This window comes from Xiphophorus maculatus, chromosome 15 (genome assembly GCF_002775205.1).
Source record: "Xiphophorus maculatus strain JP 163 A chromosome 15, X_maculatus-5.0-male, whole genome shotgun sequence".
Classification (NCBI taxonomy): Eukaryota; Metazoa; Chordata; class Actinopteri; order Cyprinodontiformes; family Poeciliidae; genus Xiphophorus; species Xiphophorus maculatus.
Window position 1 is genome coordinate 7019994 of NC_036457.1, and position 21721 is coordinate 7041714.

Below are 21721 nucleotides of genomic sequence, written 5' to 3' on the forward strand. Positions count from 1 at the left end.
TTATAAAGTGACAATAAAACTGGAAAAAAAAAGTTATGCTTTTGCGAGCTACTGTACGTTATTCAAATATTCCATTTAAATGTTTAATACAATACGGGCATCTTGGAGCGCTGCTCTCGTTAAATCTTTAATTGCTTACACAACTGTGACTCACACACAAACACATGAATGACCTCCCTCCTCCTCTGCTGCACCCCCTCCACCCAGCAGTTGGTTGGTAGAGTCCGGGACGGAGCATCATGGCGATTGACGGTAAGTCTGCCTCTCAGGTACCAGCCCTCATGTTAAACTTTACTATGAAACAGAATCTTCTCTATAGATGATCGAGTCCGATTATTTCTGCGGCCGGTCTCCCTCTTGATCCACGCGGCAAGAGAGACACCGCAGAGCCGGGGCGCGCGGGCGGCTGTAGCAGCGCGGGACGAATGATGCTGAGAGATGCGGACACTTTGGTGATGCAGGACGGTTGTGATCCGTTTGTGGGATGCTCACGTGAAGTAATGCGACATGTAAACAGAGATGGAGACAGTTCCGTGGGGGCTCTCCGGTGTCACAAGTAAAAAAAAAAATACATTAGGAAAACGTTTGTCCAAGACACAACCACAAATAGAGAATAATTTAAATATATAATGTTAAGCTGCTGTTACAACGAGACCGCTCTGCGGATGAATGAGATGGGATCTCGTCCCCCCAGAAAACAACGCTGTTAGTTTAAAATCACTCTATTTCATGACTGTGTGTGCCGTTTAGCTCCTTTTATCAACACTTAGTGTTTATAGTGAGTACCAGCGTGGTGACGAAGAGGTCTTCTGTGACTGAAATTCAGCGGCTGAACAGTATTAATGTCACGTGTGGCCATGCGTGCATGTTGGATGAGTTTAATGACGACCTGCCAGCAGTGTCACACCTTTAGAAAGACAACATTGTTCTTCGATAGTCCATTCATTGCTCTTTTGCTTTGAGTACACACTTTAGTCCGAAGGATGTTAACAGGGGTGGTTCTTGCGTGATTGGCGCCCGGGTGAACCGGAGCCCCCTACCACTTTGTAAAGCCTAGGAAGCTTTACAAATAAGAGGGTAATGTGAGTTGACTAATTAAGGTTTGAGCCACAATCCCGTTGGAAGAGGAGTGAAATAGACTGAATATCTCTAAAATATATACCGTAAAGTGGATACATATCTTTCACATGTTGCATAGTAAATGAAGACATGTAGAATTACCTAAAAGAAAGCACATTTTCACTCTTAGGCTACAAAAATTGAGTATTTATTTTGTGATGTTCTCTTGTGTTTTACTAAATTTCTGTTTTGAGTATTTCTGCCACTTGGTGCAGTATTTAGATTTTCTGGATTGGTTTCTTTTTAATTAAGTGAGTACAAGGAAGGAATAGCCTACTCTGACAATACGTACACTTTGTTAAGTTGAGTGCAGAACCAGGGCCAAGCGCTAGCAGAGCAAACATTCTGGTCTGACACGTTTCTCATGTGTTCCCTTGCTAATGCCACCCTGGGCAAGTGCCCATGTGGCAAATATGAAAAAACACCACTGCTTGTGAATAATTTTAATAACAGAAATAACATTAAATATTTGTAAAAGAAAAAAAAAACCCTCATACCTCAGTTTGGTTAAATGCAATAAATACATAACAACAAGCTCTTGCTGGGCTTTGAATGTGCCAAATGTCATAAGGTTCAAGACTACAAAGTGAATTGTATATGCACATGTGCAGCACTTTAATCTACTTGTTGGCTTATCTAACCTCAGTGACCTTTGTGTAGTCTGCAACTGTAAAAGACTACGTAAATGATTTTAAAACAAATAGTTATGACACTAAATAGTGCAAATAAGGCCAAACTGTTTTGTTGCAGTCTCACAAGCTTGGACTACTTTCTCAAATTCAACAAATGAGAGAAGAGAGCCTTAACTTTGACTTAAGATATACTCACTGCTGGCAAGAATTCATTCTGGCTGGCAAGAGTATAAGTCCAGAGGTCTGATAATTAAAACTTCCATTTCTTTTTGGGATTGTCCAAATAAAAAATAAAAAAAAGTGTTCACTGAATGTCAGGCAAAAGTAATACTACAGAAACCCTAAACAATTTAATATTCTTAACACTAACTAAATATGAACTTCGTAGTTAAAGGAACACTAGCTGGTAAAGGAACAAGTAAAATTTTGTGAATAATTGCAGTTTATCAAATACAATTATTGACATTCCTGGATATATCCAGAAGGGGTCAGTATTTGGGTCCAAACCCCTCCATTCACTAAATATTATTTTTGTAAAGCATATATCTTCATGTAAAACCGTTTGACAACTCCCTGCATTGTGTATCATTTTCTGAGAAGTGCGACAAATAGTATATGTAGCAGGTGTGAGTTATGAGGCTTAAATCACAAAACGTTTTGAAAAAGAATCCATGGTGGACAGATTGAACTGGAGATTAAATTACATACCACTGGGTAAGATTTAAAGAGTGGTGTTTAAGCTTATTTACTATGAACTGCATATTGTTAAATGCTATAAAAATGGAAAGAGAAAATCAGTATTCTACTGTTTTTAAACAGTTTCAGAAGGAGACAACAACAACACATTGAATAATGATATCCCAGCTGCATCCATGGATTTCTAAAACAAGTTTCAGCTTGCTGAAATATATTTTATTCATATAAAGTACATACATTTTTTAGGTGGTTTGATTGCAAAGTTGTAATGACATTAAAATCATTCCCAGGATCCTTGGCAGGGTTATTTTAGGTGCAGTACATTGAATATAAGTCTTTAAATATTATTTTGGATTAATAAAAAAAATCGTTCAGCTAGGGAATAAAGTACATGTTTTGACAGTTCAATCAGTAATCCTGTTTCTTTAGCTTTTTTTTTATTTCTGTGTATTCCAGGAGGGGGGAGAAACTGTGGTGCCCATGAACTCATCTGTGCTAGACGAGGTAAGACCATGTCTTCTAAAACCTTTACCAAGTTTTTTAACATCCTCGTTTATTTACAACATTTTACTGTAAATAAATGTAGATTTTTTTTTTTTACTGTCCTCAGAATACAGTGTTTCAGTGAATTATGTATGCCGTGTCAAGTTTTGGTTCGCCTCAGCGAAAGAAGGCAGCTGTGTGTGTATGATTTATTCAGCATGTAGGTTTTGTTTCGTTCCAGGTGTCCATGTGTAAGCAATGCTTCCGTATTCTAAACAGCCACGCTCCTTAAACTGCATCATCCTCTGCTCCAAAGACTTCAACCTATATTTATTTTTAAATTTAACTTTACAGAAATCTGACAGATTAATTACACTCCCTTGTTTTCATTCTCGCTGAGACGAGCTCACATTCCTCTGAGGGCATTATTCATTTCAGAACGCTTCGGTGGCTGCGTTTTCACGTTTGTTAGACAGCTTGCAGGAGTCATTAGCTGGAGAAGCAAGCTGATTGAATCCTGAGGCTGAGCTCAGAGTCCTAAGTTAAACCTCAGTTCACAGACTAATTTAGCTCGGTTTTCCTTGTTTACTTTGTCAGGTCAAAAACAAATTGAACACAAACACTTATGAAGGAAAGAGGGGCATCACCTCTGCTGGCAAAAGAGATGTTGGGGATCATATAAACTCCTCCGCTTTCAAGTGTACATCGATGAACGCTTCAGGTTACCCCAGGCCTCTGAATTATTCAGCTGTTGTTAAAATTTACAAAGCAGAGTGATGTATGAAGCGTCATCACATCTCTTTAGCGCCAGTGCCATAAGCTGGAAGTTTTTAACAGACGGCTGATGTGCCCACCGCTGCAGAGGTCATGCTGGCTCAATCGACAGTGAGAGTTGACACGTGAACCTTAAAACCACTGGATCTGATTAAGTGTGAGGGATTTATTACATGCGTGGTTACCTCAGAGGTGGATGCCTTTATTTTAAGATACAAGCTATATCTGGATTATAACACAATTGCGGTTATAAGGTAAGACTGTCGCTTTATTACCTAACTTGTGTTTTGCCACTCTTTATGATTGGGGATTGATCATTTTTGGCAGAGTGCAGCAGGCATGCTGTACTACTTGAAAAAGCTGAAACAGTGTCTTTCCTGTTGCTATGGTGAGAAAAGTCTGTCCATGCCAAGTTTAGTTCACTTTCACTGCAGTTAAGGAAGATCACTACAGATCTAACATAACTGTTTATTTTAACCAGGCTTCGTAAGTTATTTTAATCAGCAACGCTGGGAAGCATAAGCAACATGTTAAATGCTCTATTTGAGTATTTGTGGGTTTGACTGGAAGTAATTTGTCTTAAGTGTTAAATGAAATATTTTATTTTAATTATATACTACATTTTCAACAAAATCTGGTAAAATGCTGTCTAGTGTGTGTGTGTGTGTGTGTGCACCTAAGGCACAAAGCTCATGTTGCGCGGTCAGAGTGATTTAAAACAAAGCTTGCATTTATGAAAACGCATTTAGCGTGACTATATGGGATAACATGACATGCACAAAGGCAGGTGCAAAGGATAATTTGGTGTTCATTCTTCAAAGGCATTTTAGAAACGTCCTCAACTGAGACTATTTTTACTGAAATCAGTTCCAGGATCCTTGGCAGGATTTTGTAGGAAGCAGAAAAAAGTCAAAAAGGTGTAAAAAGTTAAAGCCAGTCATTTTAACTTAATACATTAAAAACTGAACTCATTACGGATTTTCATATTACAGGTGTGTGTGATCGGCGTGTAGTGCGTGTGTGTGTGTGTGCAGGGGGAGAGAGGGTGTTTTCCAAGGACAAATTGCAACAATTCTTAAAGCTCTGAATTGTCTTAGGGTCAATTCAATCCGTCACTAATTTGTTGATCCATTTCACGCAAACATGCAACTATTTTGTTCTTACCTATTTTCACTTCATAGAAATAAATCTCATTTTAGTTTCCTGAGTCAAGAAACTGAATTATAAAGATGCAGCAGCAAATGTAGGTGAACTACTGACCGAAACATCCACTGCAGAGACACTTCTGTCATTTAGGCAAATTAATTCTGGAATAAAGCATTTTCAGCAGTGAAAATAATCAAAAATACACCATTGTCATTGGCTCCAAGGTTTTTGTCCATTAATCCTGCAATATAGTTCCATACTCTACCTGAAGAGTTTAAATAAAGAAGTCAAAAGCCCTGATATAATTTCTCTGCTTAATTATTAAAATGTGTCGGTGTGAGTTTAAGCTACATATCTCAATATATTTCAAAAACTAAACAAAATAACACTTCTTATTATAAATTTAGTCTAAAAAGTATTTTTCTTACTAACTGTTCTTTCTTTTTAACGGTTAAGAACGCTGCTCAGACTGCAGCTAATTTGCCCGACAGTCTCCTAAATGATGGTCCAATCTGATTTTTCGGGCTTTACTGAATCTACTTTTCTGTTAGATACTGCTCCTTTGAGACTCTAGTAAAAATAGCACAGGGCTGCCTGCTTGGTTACATGAAGTGTGGATGGCCTACATACACCGCCGCGGCTTATGTCTGCCTAAGAGGAATAATGGTTGATTCAACTCACAGCAGCTAATGCTCACCATTTTGACTGAAAAGTTTAGACTTATTTCAGTGTGAGCTGTTTACTTTTTGAAATAATAAATTATCAATAGGTGATTGTTCTTACAGTAACTCAAGTTTGTGTTTTATTATTGCTCAGCTCTAAGAAGATTTTCCGCTTCTTTAAAACAATTTGGTGTACATTTTTTTACTGCAGTGTTGCATTTTTCTAATTTTTTTTTCTTGTTGTCTTTCTCTTTTTCTTGTCTGTTCTCCTCTTCTCTTCCCCAGTTTCTCCTGAACTACTGGGTGTTTTGTCTTCCATTGCAGCCTTCGTGGCGTTGATGGCTCTGTTTTTTCTTTACCTCAGCAACAAACTGTCTGTGCAGAGTCCCGACAATCTGTCACATCTCAATGGACAAAAGAACCCCCACCAAGGTACTCAACACATTTACAGACTGGCCATATGAGCAGAAATGCTCTCAGTTATTGGTTACAAAAATGCTCACAGCGTGGGGGATTTACAGTTGCAAAGATAGTCTGCTATACCTGGAGAAAATACAGAAGAGCAGTGACTTTGCAAAACCTCTAAAATGAATTAAAATACCAGAAGTGAACTGGTCAACAACAAAACAGTCTTCTGTATTATTTATAAGACTATAGTGTTTGCAAGACAGAAGTATTTTCTTTCAAAGAAACACATAAACTAAAATCAACAAACGAGTAGCTTCACCTGAAGAAAATTTAACGTCTCCACCCAGACTCCAAAACCAAATCTTAACTTTGGGGTAATTTTGAAGAGAGTTGTGGGCAAGAATTGTACTCAAAGTCACATAAATTTGGCAAACAAAGTCTACATCAACAAATTAGTTTAAAGGTTGCACACCAGAACCACATGGCTATTGTAGTTTTTTTTTTTTATCAACACCAAACTCTTTATGGTTTAGTTTGGCTTTCAATTGAATTAACCTTTTATTTCTCCCATAAAAGGTGAAAACATTTAGGAAATTATTTATCATGGCCTCATTTGTTCATAACACAAAAGCCTGGCATCAATTAACTAATCAACTTCCTTTATGCCATTGGGTAGATTTGGTTACAGTGAGGTGAGCCAGCTTTCTTAACAAACAGGAAACTTGACATAAACACAAGCATAACAGGACTAAAAGTGGCCCAGTGCTTGGTACTTTAAAATATTAAAAACAATGAAACAAAAACACTGAAAGCGGACTTATATGTAGAGCCCAATTTATATTAAGGAGAACTTAGATAATGTGAATTTTCTTAAAATTCAGTTTCACAGCTAAGCAGCAAACATTTACCCAGTGTAGGCTATCTATTATCAACAAGCTGTTGAATGCATGATGATGGCATCACACCCTGCTAACCACCACATGTCTGTGTCAGTGCTTCTGATGAGGTAATCTCGTGGTCGGCGTGTAATAGAATCCCCCGACTGAGAGATGGCCTTCTTCAAGAGCTTCCAGCCGACCCTGCCGTCTGTCAACATTTCTTCCATCCTGGACTCTGTCACCAGTCGTGTGGATGATCTGGCCAACGCAGTCAGCGATGCCACATATGCTGTCAGCGACCAGCTCACCGAGCAGGTTACTACGATCATCAACAAGGTGCAGGAGGAGGAGGAGGAGGGGGAAAACAGCAGGAGCCAGGATGCTGCTCAGGCCTCCGGCTCGCAAGAGGGAAGGGCCGGAAATAAAAGCATGTGGCAAATGCAGAGAAACTCAGACGCTGGCCAGACTGGTTCAAGAAACAACCAAAACAGTGACACAACGGAAGGGCAGAACTCCCAGAGTCAACTGGAGTGGGAATGGAGGGACGGATGCTGGCGAGTTAAAAAGACGGAGGCCGAGCTGGCAGAAGAAGAGATGAGGAAGAAGGAGGAAAAGGAGATGCAGGAAAAACGAGAGCAGAGGAGAAAGGAGAGGAGAGAGAGGCAGCTGGAGAAAGAAGCAGAAACCAAAAGAAACAGAGAGGAAGCCAACGAAGGAGGGAAGGAAGAGGAAGATGAAACTTCTGAAAAGATAGATGACAGAGAAGGACGAGAAAGGAAGACAAATGAGAGTGAAGATCCCATATCTGCTCAGCAAAAAAGTGATGACTGTGATAAAACTTCTTACTTAGCTGATAGAGAAATAGAAACAAAGACATCAAAACAGGAGGAGGAAAAAGACGGAGAAGCCGAAGAGGGGCAGGAGAGAGAAGCAGACAATGAGGAAGAGGATGAGCCATCTAGGTCATCTTCTAAAGTCAAAAAGAGGAAGTCGGATAAGAAAAAGGACAAAGAGAGTTCAAAGAAACCTCAGGAAGACTTAGATGTGGAGAAGAAGAAAGACAGAAGCAAGAAAAGCAAGAAGAAAAAGAAAGGAAACCAAGGTCAGAGTGAGCTGCTTCTGTGTGAACACCAAAATCTGGATCTCTCCTCAAGTTTCCACTCTTACCTTTTTGGAGTGTTGTCTTCTTCTGTGTCTTCTTCTTGCCTCTTTAAGAATTGCATTCACCATTACTGAAGAGATAAATGCAATGCTTGAACTAAAGTGCCCATATGTCCTGTACAGATGGAGTTGTATCAAACAGCGAAGAGGAAAAAAGCCCGGAGGGTGTGACCCAGCAGAACATAACGTCTGCATGGAGTAAAGGCAAACAGTCCAGTGAGCAGGGAGGATACAGCAGTGAGGCCTCCAGCGAACAGGGTGAGACTGCACATATGGTCTTCTCTCTAGTTATGCAACATCTATTTGAACCAGTATGGTAAGAAAACATATGTATTTAAATTCTAAAGGTGGCACATGGCCCGTTCAGAATAATTTAAAGACATGAGGAATAGTTGTTCTTAAGAAACATCCCAGATAACAAAGAAAATACAGTCAGTAATTACAGATTATCATAGCATAATTACTGTTGTACCGTAGTATAATTACTGATATCAGTAATTATACCAGTAATTACTGGTATAATTAGTATTATGGTTACTAATATTTGCCATATTTTTCCAAGCATCTACAAGTAAAACTAATTTTCTATGACAGGACAGGTAAACACAAATTTATGCTTTTAATTACTTAATTTAAGATGCATGGTTGAATTAAAAATAAATATGCCAATATATAACACATGATGCGGGTTAAGCTTTGGCCTGCAGTTCTGACGAAATTCACTAAAAAACTTCAAAACCAAAAATCAAAAATAACTTTTCAGAATTTTGTTTTTGTTTTGTTTATTACGATATATAATTCCCAGAAGACATTAGTAAGCCTCTGTAGGTATTTTATTTTAGAGTCTAGCTCAGGTTTAAGATTATTTACCTGCTATTTATCTGCTGAATTACACATACATCCTGTTGGCTGAATACACAATAAAGATAGTATGAATCAAATTAGCATTACTGGTTCATAAAGTGCTTATTCTTTAGCTAAAAGGTTTTAATGCTGTGCTAAGCTAAGCTAACTGTCACCCAGATGGCAGCTGGTAATGAATACAGAAAACTCAAAGGACAGGAAAGATCATTTAGAGTAAACATTAATGCTTTCTATTCAAAATCTAAAATATCAAACTTTACAAATGTAGTCTTTACATCCACATTGTGTTATAGGAGGTGGTGTTAATGGTGATAAATATTTAGTTCAAAAGATGGGAATAGAAAAATAGATAAGTCATCAATAAGATAAGCAAAATTGCAAAAAAGCATTAAATCTGCTGAGTTAGCTGAGAAAAAGCACGAGTGACTTAAGACAGCTGGCAGCAAACCCAAACAGTAACTCTGTGGGCAAAACATTTTTGGATTTAATTTTGATTCTGTCAGTCATTCAACCATGGAGTCCAAAGGACACCTAATGAAAGTTTCTGCATAGCGCAGTAAGTCTCAAATAACAGTGAGTCCATCTCATGTTACTTCGTCTTTGTCCCTCTTCGTCTCTGTTGTGACTCCAGCTGCCAGCATTCAGAGGATAAAGAGAGATTCCTCTTTAACTGAGCTCCAGCCTCCACCGTACCAACACGTGAGCTCGGGGACACGCAAGTCCTCACGCTCAGAACGAGAAGTCCGGAGGCCGCCGTCCCCGCAGCAATCCGACAGCCCTCGCTGCTCCAGCGAGGCCAGCATGGAGCAGGACACCGAGAGTTACCTCAACAAAGGCTGTGAGGAGGACATTCCCAGTGACAGCACTGCTGTCTTGAGCCCAGAGGTTGGTTCTGATTCTCATTATTTCAGCTAATGAATCAATAAACTTTCGTAATGGTTTAACATCAAATACTCTGTGAAAAGGAAGAGTATAAAACTGTTATACACCATCACGTTATGTCAGTAAGTTACAATATCTTGCAGAAGTTCATAGTCCTTTAATCTTGTATTTGAAATAACAACACAAAGTAGTTGATGATTGCTAAATAGAAAGAAATTAGTACAAGGATTTAATTTCTTTTCCTCTGAAATGTACAGTGTGCTTTTCAGAGAGCCACCTTTTACTACATTTACTGCTACAAGTCGCTATAAGTTTGAATATTGAGAGACTGAGATTTTTGTTCAACTGTGTTTACAAATGCCCACTCCTAATCTTAGGGGGTTTTTTTTACTATTATTATTTAAGTGGTTATCATTGGCAAAGAGTTAATGTTTACTTTACCAGTCAGTACTAGAACGTGAATGTAACCCCTCTGTTTTTGATGTTTTTAGGATGGTTCTGGTCTCCGGCTTCCTTCGGCCTACGAGCCAGAGCCCATCGCACAATACGGCACGCTGGACGTCGCCTTCGAATACGATTCTTCTGAGCAGTGGTTGGCCGTCACGGTGACGGCCGCCACCGACATCCCCGCTCTGAAACAGACGGGCAACATCGCCTGGCAGGTCCACCTGGTCCTGCTCCCCACCAAGAAGCAGCGGGCCAAAACGGGCGTGCAGAAGGGTCCGTGTCCCGTTTTCACAGAAACATTCAGGTTTTCCCGGGTGGAACAGGAGGCCCTGGGGGACTACGCGGTTTGCTTCCGCCTGTACAGCATCCGACGGATGAAAAAGGAGAAGGTCCTGGGAGAGAAGGTGTTCTACCTGACTAAGCTGAACTTGCAGGGGAAGATCGCTCTGCCCGTCACCCTGGAGCCTGGCTCTGAACTTACAGTGAGAACATCTTGTGAAATTTTACCCTCCTGTATGCTGACTTCACATGAAGCTGCATAACTTGATGATTCCGTTTTGTTTTTTTCTATCATGCCAGGGTTGTGGCTCTCTTGTAAGTGTGTCTCGTAGCGCAGGTGCTTTGTCCTACCGCTCCACCGAAGACTCATCGCTGCCAGAGATCCTCCTGGGTCTCATTTATAACGTTGCCACAGGGCAGCTTTCTGCTGAGGTTATACAAGGAAGCCACTTCAAAACTGCAGCTTCTGATAAACCTGTCAGTAAGTACTAAAGCTATAATGTGGAAGCCCTTCTCTCTTGAATTTAGTTCTGGCTTGCTGTGAATTTTCTATTACTGCAATTTCACTTTTCTTTTGCTACAATAGCTGTCTTTCAAACTGGCTGCTACGAGGAGAAAAAGGTCAAATTACAGTGGAAATGTAGAATACAACAGCGCATAATTTAAAACTACAAACCTATATTGACTTAGCATTTTAATTCTAGTTTTGGTGAGGTCCACCTCATCCTTTACAAAGCGTTACAGTTGTTGCATTTGTCAAATTCTCTCCTGCAGAATTATTGATTCCTTCATTAAAAATGCTGTCTCGGGAGCAAGTTTCACATTCCAGATGGAAAAGGATGAATACTATTCACATTTAAGGAACCCAAATATTTAATGTTAATCCCTTGGAGAATTCTGGGATGTGCCAGAGAAATGGCTGAATCCAACTCTGGACAGAAATAAATACTAATCTGGGAAATAAAACATTAGTGACTTCTTTTGATGTTGCAGGCTGTGTAACTGCTTTTGGAAAGGAGATGCATTTAACTCCCAGAAAGATTCATCTTCACAAATTTTACTTCTCTACACAGCGATCAAAAATACTTAATAATCAGTTAGACATGCAAGTTGCAACGGAGGCCTGCTCTCTGGTGAACATCACATTCATTAAGTTTATCATCTTTCTTCTTTCCTTTCTCCTGTGTGCCGTGGGGTGATTCCACTTTCAGACGGTCTGTTTTGTTGTGTGAAACACTTCGTAGGGGGACAGCTGTATATCATGAGAGGTAAGGCAACAGTCACCTTTTGCCAACTAAATAAATGTAGCGTGTATGAGTCTAGAAGTTTAAAACTTTTCCTATGATCCAGCAGGTCAATCTGCATTCTTCAAACTGAAATAATTATTTCTGAACAAAGAAAGCAAACAAACAAACAAAAAAACAAACAATTGACGTTTCAGTTTCCTGGCCTCAGTCATTTTCTTTGACTTGATTTAAAGAATCGAATTATATATATAATGCTATGTTTCACTCTCATTCTGTTTAAATGAAATTGTCACAGCCAAGTGTAACAACAAATTAATATAAAATAACTTAAAAGGACAGTGGTAAATCTGACAAAGGGAAACAAAAATGTGAAATTCTATTTTTATTAAGCCGGTGTATATGGATCTCAAAAGATATATTGGTTATTTATTTCTATACAGTGTTATGAACAGTTATTTTGTCTTAAAATGACAAAAAGTGCCTACATGTCAACAGTTCAAAAGTGCACATTTTTGACAGAATTAGAAAAAAAAGTAGAGTGTTTAGGATAATATTTTAGATGCTGTAACTACCAACAGCTCTCAGTTGATCTCTACTCGCCTCGTTGGGAGATTACTAGCAACAATTTGTCTTTATTTTGCAGAAACTAGTTTTCACTTTGGCATTAGAAATGTTTTTGTATATTTTCTGGTTATAGAAGCAAAACTGTTGATGATTATTGATTTGTAAAAGCAATTAAAAAAATAGTAAAACATCCAAGGGGGTGGATACTTTTTATTAGCACTTTACGTACACTTATTAAAATGTCTGTTGCAGTGCCTAATTTTAACCACTTGATGGCACTCCATCCCTGATCTTCCGCGCGTCTCTCCTTCCAGACACCTACGTTAAACTGACCATGCTGGACTCCAAGGGCAAAGAGATGTCCAAACGCAAGACGGCCGTGTGCCGCGGCCAGCCCAACCCCACCTACAAGGAGACGTTTGTCTTCCAGGTGGCGCTCTTCCAGCTGTCCGAGGTGTCGTTGGTGGTGTCCGTGTTCTGCAGGCGGAGCAGCATGAGGCCCAGGGAGAGGCTGGGCTGGGTCTCCTTGGGCCACAGCAGCACCACCGAGGAGCAGCAATCCCACTGGACAGAGATGAGGGAGGCAGAGGGGCAGCAGGTTTGCCACTGGCACACTCTGACTGACACCTAGGAGACGCTTTATGAGGATTTATGAGCAACCGTAAAGAGCATCCAAAGCTCTGGAAGAGCAGGAAACACCTTCTGCGTACGAGTGTCCTTGTGTGCGGTGCATTCAGGTGTGAGGGTGGAAGAAGCTTCCCGGTCCTCACTGCCAGACTGCATGGCTGCCCTGTAACCTGTCACAGGGCTGACTACACGGGGAAGGATTCACACCTCCGACTCCAGCCTTTTGAACGACACACTGTTAAAAAAAAAAACAACTGACACTGTAATTCATAAGTAAAAACAATTTGTTTAATATTAAGAAATTATTTTCACAGCAAAATGCGCATGCACACCAAGTGTTTACAGGACCAACATGACACAACACGTCCAGACGGCTTCAGCCTTTGAATTTCGGACCACAGAGTTTGGTGCCGGACCGGCAAGACTCCTTCCAATTTTTTTTCTGGGCTTCAGCTATCACCAGCATACCAGACATTTCTCCAGCACTGACAAAAGAGGATGCGAAGAGTGGACTGTTACAAGAGTCCTGCAACATGCTGCAACTTATGCTTACGAGCTGTTCTTTTTACGATATGTTTACATGCACACGGCATTATGCAAGATAAATTAGTTGGTTTGCTCCGGGATTTTTTTTTAATGATTTTTGGAGAATTATCTTTCATGAATTTTATATTTTAAAAAAAATCATTTGCATAACTCTGAAACACTATGCATATGATGCAGGAAGGGTGCACTTCTTCCCTGTGCTTGCCGAGTCTCTTACGGGATTGGACACAGACAGCTCTGCATGCCGTCTGCACTGAAGGACAGCTTCCCTTCCTGTGTGACGCAGACTTGAGCCTGTTTCGCCGTTCAGCCTTCTGACAGCTCTGCCATGTTCGTTCATGTAGAAACACGGCGCATCACGCCGGGCCGAGGAGGAGTATGCAAAAGACCGCACAGTCCCAATAAACTGCGAGGGCAGCACCGATGGCAACCTCAGCTGTGCTTCCTGGGCTGGAGCGAGGAATAAAGAAAAAGCAGAGTTAAAGACAGAAGAATCATATTACTCCCCCCTCCCCCATACCAGTGTAATTGAAAATGTGACGTTTCATCAAGGCTGAAGAAATATTTGGCAGGAGCAGTATAAGGTTCTACCTGTATGTTAAAATGCTGATCTGTGAGAGCAGCTGTGAGTTGGGGAAGAAAAAAAAATTCTCTCCCCTGAGGACAAATGAAAACTCCAGAGTCACACCCATCCCTCCACCAGCTGGCTCGGCTCCAGAGGCGTGGGCTGCCCGCTCGGCTCTCGTTCTGTCGAAGCGTGCTGCGGTCACACCTCATCAGTGGTATTCATTTCAAATTAACGAAGAACACATCCAGAGTTTCTAACAGTTCATTTTTTATTTCTTTTATTAAGAAATTGAGTGTAAAAATGAAATCATTCCACTGTTTTTTTTCCTTCTTCTTTTGGCATCTTCAGTAGATTAGAAAACATGTTTCAAAGTCCATGGCACATGGAGATTGTCAAATCTGGACTGGATTATTTCATATTAAACTTGAGTTCTTTTATTAATAGTTTGATATTTTTTGTTGATAAAATTTCCCCCCAAAAATCGAAGTGTCAGGGCTTTGTTTGGCATCTAAACTAACACTCGCGTCCAGTTTAAAGGGTGAGCATTTTTAAGGTCGTGTCAGTGACTAAAAAATGAAAACAAGAGTTTGGAGAAAAACTTATGTTTTGGAGTTGCTAATGTGTTTTCAATGCGAAGTTACTTTATTCCATACTGGACCAGACACGGAAAATTGAGTAAAACCTTCAGTGCCTTAGTAGGAACTGGGACGAAGGGAAAAATTTCCAGCTGAAGCTTTTTGCAATTTTGAAGAAATGTTTTCAGTAAATTTTGCTCATTGAAATAGATATACTGTGTTGCAAAAGTGTTTGTACCCAAATTGTCAGTTTGTATCAAATTTTAATTTATTTATTTCAGGTTTCGTATGATAGACCAAAACAATGAGGCGCAAATTTGCGGAGACAAAAACGATAAATGGTTTCCAACGGGTTTTTTTTTTACAAAAGAAGAAAAAAAAAGTGAGTTTGTACTCAACCACATGTACTCTGACACACATAAATAAAATCCAGGAATCTCCTAATTGGTAAATAGTCCAGCTGTTCAGAGGGTTTGCTACAAAAATTATTCAACAAACAGAATCATGAAAACCAAGAAAAACACTGGGCAGATAAAGACTTTTAATGCCCAATGTGAAGAGCCGTGGTGGCAGCATCATGGTGTGGGAGCGCTGTTCCTCCAGAGTGGCAGGAAAGTCGGTCAGAACTGATGGGAAAGTAAATACAGAGCGACTGTGGAAGAAAACCTGTTAGTGGAGGCAAAGATCTGGAACTGTAGAGAGGATTCCCGTTCCAGCAGGACAACAACTCTGGACAGATGGCCAAAGTTACAAATGAATGAACATGCTGTGACCCGAGACAAAGTACTGACCTAAACCTAATTGAGAATCTGTGCCACAGCTTGAAAACTGCTCAGCAAAAATGTTATACAAAGTATGGATTCAGAGGGAGCTGAAAACATATGGACAACAAAACTTCCAGATTTATTTCTTGTAAAAACGTTGAAAACCCGAGAATCATTTTACATTCACAGCCGTATGCTGCTTTGTGTCGGTCTGTTTCAGAAAAAGAAAAAAAAAAATGTTTGTGGCTATAAGGTGACAAAATGTACTAAAATTCAAGAGGTAGGAATCCCTTTGCCAGAGTCAAAAGACGTCAGTAGACATGAAAATGAGGACATGAGTCAAGAACATTTTTTATTAGACAAGTTTTTATTCCCATTCATCTGGCCTTTGAATGGCATGTCTGACGCTGTCATCAGTCTGACAGCACAAGCAGCGGTGCAGGTGGCTGGAGCCAGACCAAGGAGCGCATATTTTCATCAATATTTACACCTTGCAGGGTGACTGCAGCCTTTTAGATTGATTCTGCTTCAAGCCACAGAAAACTAGTTGTGCCACTGACGCTTGAAGGGGGGGGGAAACGGAGGGAGAAATGCTGACCCAAACTGAGCCCTTAGGACTTGGTCAGAGTCGAAAGATAATTACAAATATCCTGGAACAGGGGCCAGGCTGCTTGTAATAGCAGGGGAATAAGGAAATGCATTTTTTGGTCGTTTTACAACACGCCTAATAAAAACCGACTCCAATTTTGTCTAAGTAAAACAGGCCTGATTCCATATATTTGGCCCTCGAGTCAGAGGCATCACAAGGCTTTCATTGGCAGCAACATTAATGGGATGTCTCTTTTAGGTTGGGATCTGAGTGATCAGGAACAAGCAACCACAACATTATGGTTTTATTGTATGTCTTATCAAGTTTAAAAACAGCCTTTTTAATAACATCATTAATAAATATACACAATGTTGTGAAAGTTCCATAAAAGCATCCTCACAGAGTACAAATGCTGGGAAAGAACACCAATTTGAGCTTCTATTTTCTTTTTTTTTTTTTTGCTCCTCCGAGTTTTATATTAAGATTACAGAAAATTAACTGACAGTCAAATAACGAGAAACTTTGGATTTACAATACATGATGGGTTAGGCTTCAGTGGTTTGATGAGGGTTGTACCGTTCTGCATCCCTTTAGTGAGCACCTTGCAAATGTATGCTGCAGACATCGTACCCATTTGGCAAAAGAAAAAAAACAAAACAAAGAAAAACAAACATAAAAAGAAACATTCATCAAGCAAAGGTAAAGAGAACAGATGTAAAAAGTTACTATCTACATGAGATGTGCTCCAGATCTGTGCTGCAAAGGCAGGACTTGCTACACGGTGATGACATTCGACATTCAAGCTTTCCCAACTCTGGGAACAGGCCTCATTTTACCAGCTCAGTACAAGCACACAAAGGGTAGCAAAGAAAACGGGAGCACATTAAGTATCTTTAGAGGCCAGATCAACGAGTTGTTGTTTTGGACCATTTCTTCTCTCAGATCATTACCCTTGCTCCTCCATGAGACAAAACAAAATTAATTAGTGAGATCTGAATGTGCTAGTAGGGGGGAAATTTGTCACAATTTGACGGAGGAAGAAAAACTGTTGCCTGTAGTTTCAGATTTAATGACCCAAGTGCACATTATAGTCAGAAGTTTACATACACTCCTCATGGACATGATGGACATTAATTTGAATATTTTAATGATGCAGTTTGAACATCTGGAAGGGATGGTTTTTTGCCCTTGCAACTTCAGTAATGCATAAAAAAAATTGCTGCATAAGTTTCGCTTAAATATCTACATTTACACCCCAAAGCTTCTGACAAGATCCTGGCTGAATATTGGACAACTCTTCATAGCAGAATTAATGGAGATTATTTTATAATCGGTTTGTTTCCCCTCACTGAAACAGCTTAAAGCACTATATTCACATTAATTGTAAGGGTTCCTATACAGTTCCTATGTGAAAGTTTAAACTTTTCCACCAGGAAAGAATAACGGGAAAAATTTTACTCGAGGAAGGAAATAACGAAGTGCTCAGGGAAGTGAGGGAGCAAGCGACAAAGGAAGTACATGTAAAACAAACTGGGGACTGAAGGCAGAAGAAATAACATGTCATCAGACAATGGTATAGAGATTAAAGTCTGGAAAGAAAATTATTTCTCCATACTTATAAATACCTAAAAAAAAAACTCAAATCAAACCAAAGTCTGCCTAGGAACACTAATCAGGGTAGAGGGCAGAAAAAATAATGCAAGCCTTCAACAGCATGTTTGATCTGGTTTGGTATTGTACCGTTGAAACACAAAACTGTGTTCATGTTTTCGCGGTTTGGGTCAGAACTATCAGAAGAAAGGAAACTCGGAAGGATGTTCAAGAACCACTAAGCCTCAATCACACACAACAACATGCTGGAATGTCAGCATCATGGTCTATAGCAAACTCAGCTTAACATCAAGTGAGAGGGTTCTGAACAGCAACAACTGCACGGTCCAACATCAGCACATTCAAACCGGAACTTTACCCATTCTACCGTGGTCAGAGGTCAAACATCCAGCCTGCGTTGTGTGTGGATCATGCTGATGGATGAAAGGACAGTTGTTAAAGTATAAACTTAATCAGAAAATAATGTGTAAACGAAAAAATAAATAATCCAAAATAAATTGAAACTTGCTCAACAAATTATTGCATTTAATAATCACAGAAATGTAATATTTTTACCCATTAATATGGGATTTATGCTGATGAGTGTATATAAATCTCTGACTACAGTTGTATAGACCTCCAACTGCATCCATAATACATTCTACTGAAACTGCCTGTTAATTTTTGTGATACTGATAATTTTCAGCCATTTGGTTAATATCACTTCATTAAAAATGATTCGAGTTGGACAGCATGATGGTTGGTTTTATTGACACATTTGAGGCATTATGGTGACCGCTAAAGTGAATTCCCTCTGGAGGACGCAACGCTGCTAAGACATGATTGGACTGAGCTGTTGTCATTTTGATTTCCCAAAAGGCAGGGAGGTCTCAAAGTTTCCACTAGATGTAAATTTGCACATTTGAACGACATTTAAAAAAAAAAAAAAAAAAAAGAACAGTCCAATAAAATACGTTTGATCATCAGTGCTTGAGTTTGAAGAACAGTTTTCAACTGAATTGCTCTCAGCTGAAGCCATAATTCTGTCCGTTACTTCTGCAGCTCCACCATCAGGAGGAGTGAAGAGTTTCTGTACACTGTAAGTCTGCCTGCTTTTCCGTGGCAGGCAGGTAAGAGGTGCAAATATCTTCTGTAACTAGTGGTTGATGACTGAACATGATTGAAAAGGCGTGTAAAAAAACAAGAAGTGACGTCCGCTGAAAAGGCTTCAATTCTCGGCAGTGGTTTCTCTCGACCTACACTCTCTGAATTTCCAGCTGGTTAAGGTTAAACGTTCGATCCACCTCCACAAAATCTGGGCCCAAAAGCTTCCTCCTGCTTGTTTATGCTGCAGTCCAGCCGTCAGTCTTCATCACTACCTGCAGTGGATGTTTCAGTCTGTCAATCTCTCCCTTCTGTCCGTCTGCGAAGATGCCCGACCCCCGGCTAGATGAATTTGAAGCACTTTGTCTTATCGTGGGGCAAACGAGTCTTAAACAGCACAGAGTCCACTCTGAACTGCGTGTATAGCAGCGGCATGTAACCATACACCTTGACAAAGAAGTTGATGCATTTGTGGCGCTCGTGGAAGTGCGAGTCGTCGTGTGAGAGGGCCTGAGGGCAGCCGGGACAGCGGAACGTCCAGCGGGAAGTTACCTGAAATAAACAGAGGGACTGTAAAGTCGCAGTTTTTCACTTTGAAAGGCAATTTGGCAGTCTGCAAAACACACCGCTAACTGTTGCTGAAGGCCCTCTTGTAGTGAAGGAGTGTGTAGATTTACGACGTTGGTCTGTCGTAAACATGCCGTCTAGTAATAAATGTCCTTCCAAGTGAAATTCTGGAGAAAACTCAAGCGTAAAGCGCCGATTCGATCTGCCTTTTTGTAATTCATAATTGTGTGTGTGCAATATTGAAAGTGCCAGTTTGAGTAATGGCATGCCTAAATGGGCACAAACAAAAATACACAGGGTCTGAAGAGAAAGGATGGATTAAATGCCAATAAGACAAGCAGCAGAAGGTAATACATAAAGTTTTCACAACTTTGGAATTTCTCACTTTACAGTCAAACTTCTATGCATTTTTTTTTACCCCTCCAGGGGGTCTTTTGTGGGCTCTAGTGTCCCTTATATGATAGTAGGCTGACAGGAAACAGGGAAGGAGAGGGGGGAAGAGATGCGGCAAATGTAGTCGGGTCCGGGAGTCGAACCCGTGACGGCCGCGTCGAGGACTCAAGGCCTCCAAATACGGGTCGCGCTAACCGCTACGCCACCACGGCACGCCCCAAATTTCTATGCATTTTATGTAGATTTTATGGATTAACCAAGACAAAGTAGTGCATTATTACAAAGTGGAAATAAAATATACTTTCTAAAAGGTTTCATCAGTAAAAATCTTAAAACGGAGTCAAAACATAACACCACCCTTTAGTGCAACTACAGCTTCAGCTCTCTAGGAATATGTTTCCACCAGCTTTACACATCTAAATGTTGAGGTTAATATCTATTTTTCTTTGAAAAGAGCTGAAGCTCATCATCTGTTCACATCAGTTTTCAGATCTCTAAAAGAGATCATTTTATCCTTTATTTAAACCAGAGAATATGGATTACAGACGTAATCTGCTTTCAAAACATGCAGGTGAGATTGTGGAATCAAAGACTGTGGCTGATATCACATCATTCACCTGATTGAAAAATTTTAGACATATTAGTTTTGGTCTGACTGGTACTCGTTCTTCCCTGGAATAATGTTTTCTTACATAACCCTGGACTTGGACTTCTCCACAACCTCATCCTTCATCAAAAGAGTAGAAAATCAGTAAGTAATTTCCTTCTGTTTCACAATATGTCACTACTATATGCTGATCCTTCACATAAAATTCACCAAAAACATTTTGCTGTGTGATGGTTGTGATGTAATAAAATATGAAAAGTTCAGGAGATGCAAATATTTTATCTACACTGTAGAGAAGTTTATGAACAACAAATCGAAATGTTTGAATTATTGATAGCAAAAGTTAAACAGGTGATAAAAGGCAGGAAATTCAATATGCCAAGGCTAAAAAAATTCTAGATTCTTCAAAATAAAACAGAAATAGGAACAAGACCAAGAACAACATGCAAAAACGTAGAAGAAAAAAAAAATCAGTCCAGGATCAATTTTAACGAGGTCGACAGAAATAACAAGTTTGTTAAGCGATCATTAGAAAAAGTCAGGAAAAGTCATGTTTAAACCTCTACAAATGCAGACTTCTCTTCTTTTAGCGCAGCAAAAAGCAGCTTTCTGTTCTTCCAAGTGGCTTCAAAACTCTCAATTCTAGTAAGTGATGCAGCACACAAAGCAACACTGTACTGCTGGAAGTGGTTTTGAGGTCTGAACATATTTCAAGAACAGTGCTTGTTAGAGACATAAGAGAAACAAGTCAAAGCCTCCCAAGTGTTAAAAACAGATTTAAGTGTTGAGTGGTGGCAATTTTCTCGGTCTGGAAGACTTTGGCACAGAGCATATTTCCTTGCACAAGGAATTATTTGTGCACTTAAAAGAAAAAAGATAAAAAACGGTAAAATATATATGTATATTTTATGAAACTGAACAAGCTCAAGAGGAACTAGCTGAACATTTTAACTCTCATAGCAGATGTTTAAAAGGAAATATCGCACTGGGTCTCTAACTTGTAGAGACACAGATTATCACACATCATGTTAATGTGTGTCGTTTTAATGGTATGATGCGAGAGAAAGTTTTATTTGGATTTTAAAGCTTTAATCAATAACAATTTAGTTGTATTTTGTAGTTTGTGAAGCAGTCTGTCTAAGTTTAAAACAAATTCTATCGCCATCACTTTGTTCAGGTCTTAATACCAGATTAATCATTTAAGGAAAGCATTGTTCTGTTCTGCAACCATCTAACACTAAATATTTAATTTAGAAAGTACTATTGACAGGATGCTAAACTCTTGAAATGTTGCCGCAGAGTCGATGCTACTTAAAGTTTCATTTAGGTCTATCAGCAAGGCTGATGAAGAAAGAAAAATTGGATTAAAGCTTTGTTTTAGCCTCAGTTGTGAGAACATTGCATCACACAAAGCCATCAAATGCCCATTTAAAGTCCATTCTAGGAAATTCTCTAGAGCAATTTCAAAGTCCGCTTGAGACGGCGCGTCTTCCAGACAGAAGGAACAAATGTTGGCTAATCAAGCAGCAAGCGGCTGAAATCTTACAAT

At 39.7% G+C, this 21721-nt stretch overlaps 3 protein-coding genes across 3 annotated transcripts in view; 2 read left to right on the forward strand and 1 right to left on the reverse strand.

Moving 5' to 3' along the window:
- The first annotated feature begins 209 nt into the window (after window positions 1-209).
- On the forward strand, window positions 210-6907 carry LOC111611365 (synaptotagmin-14-like). The gene is made up of 3 exons (XM_023347616.1): window positions 210-252; window positions 2904-2951; window positions 5798-6907. Exons 1-3 carry the CDS (start codon window positions 240-242, stop codon window positions 5974-5976), a joined length of 240 nt encoding a protein of 79 aa, XP_023203384.1. The 5' UTR covers window positions 210-239; the 3' UTR covers window positions 5977-6907.
- Window positions 5885-18456, forward strand: LOC102226494 (synaptotagmin-14-like). Its single transcript, XM_005803145.3, has 8 exons — window positions 5885-5944; window positions 6914-7900; window positions 8083-8217; window positions 9455-9708; window positions 10197-10634; window positions 10732-10912; window positions 11643-11699; window positions 12557-18456. The coding sequence occupies exons 2-8, from the start codon at window positions 6970-6972 to the stop codon at window positions 12871-12873; spliced, it is 2313 nt and encodes a 770-aa protein (XP_005803202.2). The 5' UTR covers window positions 5885-5944; window positions 6914-6969; the 3' UTR covers window positions 12874-18456.
- The window catches only part of extl3 (exostosin like glycosyltransferase 3), a 31317-nt gene continuing 25865 nt past the window's right edge, over window positions 16270-21721 (reverse strand). The window contains exon 6 of the mRNA XM_005803102.2: window positions 16270-19157. Coding sequence (XP_005803159.2) covers window positions 18948-19157 — 210 coding nt within the window. The 3' untranslated portion in view covers window positions 16270-18947. The remainder of the gene's footprint in view (window positions 19158-21721) is intronic.